At 33.8% G+C, this 7,782-nt stretch overlaps 1 protein-coding gene across 1 annotated transcript; it reads right to left on the bottom strand.

The window, feature by feature from the left end:
* Nucleotides 1–292: 292 nt before the first annotated feature.
* LOC107846831 (probable carboxylesterase 6) lies at nt 293–1,941 on the bottom strand. Its single transcript, XM_016691106.2, has one exon. It carries the CDS (start codon nt 1,853–1,855, stop codon nt 782–784), a length of 1,074 nt encoding a protein of 357 aa, XP_016546592.2. The 5' UTR covers nt 1,856–1,941; the 3' UTR covers nt 293–781.
* Between the last annotated feature and the right edge of the window lie 5,841 nt (nt 1,942–7,782).

Genomic DNA, 7,782 nt, shown 5'->3' on the forward strand with positions numbered 1-7,782 from the left:
AAAAAATTGACTAAAAAGAAAAGTGTGTTGTCATATAAATTAAAACGAATAGAGTATATATGTAAAGAATCTTTTACTATTTTTTAGACAGTTAGAAATCCACTACAAGTAAGTTTGCGAACAATCGAAATTCTTGATCAATAAAGGAATAATGTCATTATTTTCGTTCAAGAACATATCAAAGTGAATGACCGACTCATTCCATACTATAAATAATCACAAGAGATTATTCAAGCAACTTAATTTCTATAGTAAATATACATTGATAATGTGTAAAATACGATAAGTGACATATTACAAACCATATATTATTCGTGTATATAATTTAAATACTTGATTCTATTACGTACATTGAAATCTCTCTTTTTTCTTTTAATCCCCTTCCTATACTGATGACTCGAACTCATAACATTACTGACGACTCAACTCACAACATCAGATTTGGAAGTGACGGTGCTTATCACCCCAAGCAGCTCACTCTTACTATGTACATTGGAAATCCCTCTTTTTCTTTTAATCTCCTCCCTATACTGATGACTCGAACTCACTGCATCACTGACGACTCAACTCACAACATCAGATTTGGAAGTGATGGTGCTTATCACCCGAGCAGGTCACTCTTACTATGTACATTGAAATCTCTCTTTTTCTTTTAATCCCCTCCCTATACTGATGACTCGAACTCGCAACATCATTGACGACTCAACTCACAACATCAGATTTGAAAGTGACAGTGCTTACCACTCGAGCAACTCCCTCTTGCATGTTATGTACATTGGAATCATCTGCTGATAAAGGCCTTGATATGTTCAATCAAATCAGTAGTTCTTTCTTGTGCAATTTGAGACTTATTCAGTACTTGAAATGCATGGCCTACACCTTTAAACATCACATATTCAACCAACTTCTTATTACCAACAACTCTATTTAAAGTAGCACAAAACTCCAAATTCCAATCTCTCAAAATATCTAACTCTGATATACACACCAATATACCAGGAATATCCCTTATATTCACCAAATTTTCACCCTCATTCGCAATCGGATTGCACCACGGGTGATCCCGGTTAGCACCCATGGGCAATGCCAGCCGCCAGTACGTGTCAGCGCTTGCTAGTGTGAGCGCTGACCGTGGCAGCTGTGCCGTGTATTTTTCGGAGTAAGTCCTTGACTCCCCACCAAAAAAGGGTTGAATTAAAATTGTACCTTTTAATGTTATTGGCTTTAGGTCACCAAATTTCGAACATAGCCTTATAGCTACGTTATGGGCTATGTTCCCACCAGCACTATCACCAACCAAAAAAGTGCTAGAAAAATCTACCTTATTTAACCACCAATAATCTTCGTTAGCGCTTAAAAGCACTTTTTGTCTTACCCATGCAATCGTCTTAACCCCATCATCGTAAGCCCTCGGAAGGCGATTTTCGGGGGCTAATCGATAATTAACAGACATAATTACACAATTAGCAATTGATGCTAATTTTACTAAGAACTCATGGTAACAAATCCAAGATGCTGATCCAACACAAAATCCACCACCATGGAAATAAATTAACAAAGGTAATTTATTTCCTTGACATAATATTTTTGGGACATATAAACGTGCCCAAATATTTGTGTACCTATCAATTACCATATCACTAGAGGTGACACCAAGTTCATTAGGCAATTTACTAGTGACATTTGGGACTATTTGAGGTCTTTCAACATGGCCATCTTTGAAAACTTTAATAAGACCTTCAATTTCTTGTAATATAACTCTATGTTGAGGAATTTCTTTGTTGATTTTTGGAAGGTTGAAATTTGGATCATATGTTATGGCTGCCATTCTTCTTTTTCTCATGTATGAAGACATAAAGAGAAGAGGGGAGAATGAGAGATTTTTTTTATTTTTTTTTGGTATTTTCGTTATATAAATTGTATAGCTGATGAGAAGTTGTTTATATAGGAAAGTGAAAAAGATAAGATTGGCTACTTAGCATAAAGAAAGATGGACTAATTGTCCACTTTTGACATGACAAATGGGAAATTGAGAAATTGACATGTGTCTTCACGTGCAGTCTATAATTGTAGGCTAAGTGGCATTTGGCTTGCATTATTTAACTCTAATCCCCACCCCACCCCCACGCCCACCCCACCCCACCGCACCCATGCATCGATTTGATCCAAAAATGGTTCGTTTCAGCTGTTTTGCTTGTTTGACCACTCAAACGATCCCGTCGACCTACCCTTTCTTGTTCCTCAGTCTGTCTGGGAGACTCCGATTAATTTTCGATTCAAAATACATTTGAGCCTCGAACCCCCCCCCCCCCCCAAACCCCCCAACCCCACCCCCAAGTCAAGAATATATAAATTTTCTTTTCAACCGTATTAAAAATGCATGAAATTAAACATCTCACACATAATAGCTAATAGTTATCATCTACATATATGATATAACAAAACTTTTCGATAAAGAATATGTACTAAATTGCCTTTCGCCTAACTAACGTGGCTCCGCAAACGCTAAACTCAAGATTTTTAAAGGCGAATATAGTCATTAATCTACGAGATACATGTGCTAACAGGATCAATAATTTTGATTCAAATTTTGAAATTCATACTAAAAGTTTTACTAATATATATGAGAATTAGATTCATAACCTTATTATTAATATTTGAAGTCATCATTCTAATTCGAAAGGCATAAATTTAAATTCTTGTTTGTTGTGTGGACCCCATATCCCTCAACTTCACTTGGTGTTTCTTTCACAAGTGGAAATATGAATCATTTTAGTCAGTCAACTTTTGGCTGTTTCTTGGTATTGAGTATTTGATTGGCTGTTGTGGTTTTAGAACAATGAATCAGGTGAAAACAAAGTCTATTTTTGACCATGTTGGGACACAAAAATATCATGTTTAGTTTCTCACACGTATTAGTTGTGTACTTTATGGTTTAATAGTAATGTGAATTTATTATTATTATTTTTTTTTGTATTTTTTTGGATACTTGTACACACAGTACAGGGAAAAAAAATAATGGATGAAGCTAAATCTGTTACTATTTGTTTCTCCATGTTATTTAGAATGCTTTAAAATTTATATACGTTATTAGTTATTACTACGTCGTTGGTGTAGAACGTAACACATCTTATTTTTAAAATTTATAAATTTTATATTTATAGATGGTTTATGTATAATTCTTTTTGTACCAGCAATATATATAGAACTTAAATTCATTGGATTTAAGCGATGAATTTGATTACGTGTAGATTATTTTATTGGGATATAATTCTCAATAGCAGAAAAAAAAATGATACCAATAAGGCAATTCATACTATCCAGACTTTGATGGACAAAATTAATTTGTTATTATGTTAATGGAAGGTTTTAAGTGATTCATAAAATTAATTAAATTACGTAAAAAATGATCAAACACCATGATTATAAAAAAAAACAGAAATAAAGTTTGAGATAAAGATAAAATGAAAATAGTGAAAGAGTCAAAATTAAGGGGACCTAACTTTAGGCTGCACCCCATTAACATCTTTTCAAAGAAACTACATTATTATTTTGATTTTTGATTTTTGACCCATTTTCTTTAATAACCGTCCAAAAATATGAACATTATTCTAGATTTCATCCACTATAAAATGCGCACATGTGGACTTGAAATGGGCAAGTCATCCTTTGTTTTTTTCCATTCGGTGTTCGATATATATATTGGAGTCCCAACTAATTAAATTGTGCATTGCAGGGCCCATTACGGGAGTAGCGCTCCTAACAAAATTTTCTCCATACCCAAGACTCAAACCTGAAACCCTGATTAAGAATAAAGTAGTTTCATCGCTGTACCACAACCCATATTGGTTCGCCCCTTTCACTTTAGAGAAACTAAAAATCCCAACACCTTTTCTTGGGGTTTCAAACAACAAACATAACCAATGTAATTTTATAAATGGGATTTGGAGAGAATATGCAAAACATATTTAAACCTTACTGTTTTCAAAAGAATTTTACATTCTTTAATTAATTTTTAAAAATATAGAAGGGGAGCCTTGGAGTAAATAGTAAAGTTGTTGCTATGTGACCAGGAGGTCACAGGTTCAAGTCTTGGAAACAGTCTCTGGCAGAAATGCAAGGTAAGGCTGTGTACGATACACCCTCATGGTGAGGCCCTTCCCCAAACACCGCACATAGCGATAACTTTAGTGCACCAAACTGCCATTTTGTTTAACTAATTAAAAAAAATGGGTTTGAAAGGTGATAACTTCATAACCCTAATGAATTTACTATGAAGTTCAAATTTCTTAGTCAATATTGTTATTTGATGATCAAACCTTGACACACATTTGTTTTTTTCTACATTATGAGTGTATATATATTTTTTTGTTTCTCACTCCTACGGAATTCGTCGGATTCCTGCCACTTCTTAGTTAATTCTGTTATTTGATGATCAATCCTTGACACATTTGTTTTTTCTATATTATCAGTGTATATATATATATATATTTTTTGTTTCTCACCCCTATGGTATTCGTCGGATTCTCGCCGCATAAGGCCCAATAAAGGATTCTTTTCATTTTCAGTTTTCTGATCTCAAAACTCAAGTTGAGGATAAAAGAATCATATTTATCCCGTCACAACTAATTTAAAGATAGAAGAATCATATTTATTCCGCCACAACTGATTGTATACAAGTTACCATGCTTTGAGGACATCCATGGAACATGCATGCTTGTCAATTTTCTTATGCCTTTCTTTAAGGGGGAATATTAGGGTTTCTAGCCAGCTCCTATAGGTCAAACTTGCACTTCAATATTAAGATGATACACTCAAGACTTTAAAAAACTTGGGATATATATATTGGTAAAACTATAAATTTTGTTGAGGATGTTCAAAATTTTATATATATTTTTAAAAAGTTATTTTTTTTTTTTCTATATACACTGTACTATTTTCTAATATAATATAGTTTTTCGATAAAGAATGTTCGAGTGACCATCCTTGAATCAATGTAGTTACGCTACTAAATGTATATGCTCCAATATTTTATCCTCTAATTAGTTCTACGTTGAATATAAATGTTTCTTCTTATCATACTACACTTTATATGTCCCCATTATTTGCTACCAAACATATATATTAAAATATTTTAAAAGTTTCCTCACGTTCTTATGAATTCTTTGATTACATTATGGCCTCTAAAATGCAGGGGTTAATTGGTACATTACATAACGTTTTTGACTCATTATTGCGCGATTATAACCCTAAATATTTATAATAATATTTTTATTGATATTATCTAGAGTTCAAATATATTCGAGATAGATATTAATTGTGTGGGATTCTCAAATTTGTTCTTTGCGCTACACTACCATCAACCTCGAAAGTGCACTACATAGAACTTGTATTATATCTTATAAACTCTCTACTTTCCTCTCTCATTTCAATGTGAGATTCGCCTAAACTACAGTGTGTGCTTCTTCTTTTGAAATTATCAGCCTAGAAGCATGTCAATCCTTCTTTTTTAACCCACCTTGCGTCATGAATATCACAATCATAGTATAAGAAATTTATGGACAATTGAATCATTTTATTGGAGTATTTACTATTTAGTGTGATTAACCAAATTAATTAAGATCATCATTCAGTTTAGGGACAAAACTACAATTTCTTTTTGCACTAGTAGGTTCGAATGACCTATAACAATAGCATACTAATTCTAATTTGATTATATAAAGTACGGTAAGTAATTAACCAGTTATAACCGAATAAAATAAAGCGATGAAGGGAATCCCGGTGCACTAAAGCTTCGTCTATGCACGGTCTAGGGAAGGACCGAACCACAAGGGTCTATTGTATACAGTCTTACCTTGCATTTCTGCCAGAAACTGTTTTTACCGCTTGAACACGTAACCTCCTGATCACGTGACAGTAAATTAATCAGTTAGTCCAAAGCTTCCTTCGAATAAAATATATCGATAATTTTATAAAAAAAATTGCACTATGTAGATCCCAATTAAATGACTTTTATACAAGCTAAATCCTTAATCACCAAGGATAGTGGTGGTATTGATGGATACAATTCCTCGCACCCTTAATCAGAGCTCTCGAACTTCTTATTTAGAAATATAAAATCTTAGAAATGTTATTATACATATCTCAAGAGAACTTAATAAAGTTCTCATGTTCTCTATGAATGTCACAGTAGAATAAGGTATCCCTTCATCCTTATGCTAAGAATAATTCCTCCTACTTGCTGACAAGAGCATGTTTAATTGTCTATTGCTGATGCAAGCTAGAGACAGCGGCGGAGCCAGGATATTCACTAAGGGGTTCATAAGTGAATATACGAACTAATCGAAGGGGGTTCAATATGTAATATATATACATAAAAAATAATTTTAACCATGCATATATAGCATAATTTTTCGTCGAAGGGGGTTCCGATGAACCCCCTCAGCAAAGGGTAGCTCCGCCCCTGGCCAGAGATGCCCACCAGACAATAAACTATCACCAACTATTTATCAAAATATACTTTAATTATCAATTATTCACTTTTACTACCTGAAATATCGTCACCTTTCATGTTGGAAAGGTTAACAATTGATAGTTGAGGTATGTTTCGATGAATAGTTGATGATAGTTAAGTGGAAAACTAGTATACACCTGACAATTTTGGTACGAAACTCAAAAAACTGAGATACTTTCGATTGTGTTTTTGATCATTAACTTTAAATAAAAAGAGGAAAGTAAATAACAATATCATAGGTGAGATCTAGAAAGGTAGATACTATACGAAAATTTATTCCTATTTCATGGAGATTAGAAAACTATTGTAATTGACCTTCCACTCAAATAAAGCACATTATAAACCGAATCAGTTTGAAAATAAAAAGAGGAACGTACATATCCATTTTCAATCCCTTAAGAATAAAATCTTTTTTAGTACTTGCAACTTAAATTGGGCTACTACTTCCATTTTATTCTTTAGATTGAGCTAGCCATCTTATATGTAACTACCTTTTTTGTTACATCCTTTTTGACTATATATGTCATTGTTTCCAAAAGTAGGATAAGAGAAGACTTCAAGTTGTGGAAATAATAAGAATGAAACTCTTGCCATCTCAAATTCTTATTCTTGATAGTAAAAGGTGTGGAATCATTCTCAATTGGCTTATTCATTGGATAGTTTGACATTCCAAACAAACCTTACACGAATGATCAATTGTAAAAGTCAATAGTGAGATTTGATTCTAACTTCGTAGAGTCGATGTTGTTGTTTTCTGTGAGTTGGTCGTCCCCTTTCTCGAAAGGGTAAGACACGAATACTTGGTTCGATTCTGGCTTTGTAGAGTCGATGCTGTTGTTTTCTGTGCGTTGGTGGTCCCCTTTCGCGAAAGGCTAAGACATGAATACTTGGTTCGATTCTAACTTTGTAGAGTCGACGATGTTGTTTTCTGTGTGTTGGTCGCCCCCTTTCTCGAAAGGGTAAGATATGAATACTTGGTTCGATTATGACTTTATAGAGTCGATGATGTTGTTTTCTGTGTGTTGGTCTCCTCCTTTATCGAAAGGGTAAGACACGAATACTTGGTTCGATTATGACTTTATAGAGTTGATGTTGTTTTTTGTGCGTTGTTCGTCCCCTTTCTCGAAAGGATAAGACAGGAATACTTGGTCCGATTCTGACTTTGTAGAGTCGATGATGTTGTTTTTCGTGCGTGGGTCGTCCCTTTTCTCGAAAGGGTAAGATACGAATACTTGGTTCGATTCTGACTTTATAGAGTCGATGATGTT

This window comes from Capsicum annuum, chromosome 11, assembly GCF_002878395.1.
Source record: "Capsicum annuum cultivar UCD-10X-F1 chromosome 11, UCD10Xv1.1, whole genome shotgun sequence".
NCBI lineage: Eukaryota > Viridiplantae > Streptophyta > Magnoliopsida > Solanales > Solanaceae > Capsicum > Capsicum annuum.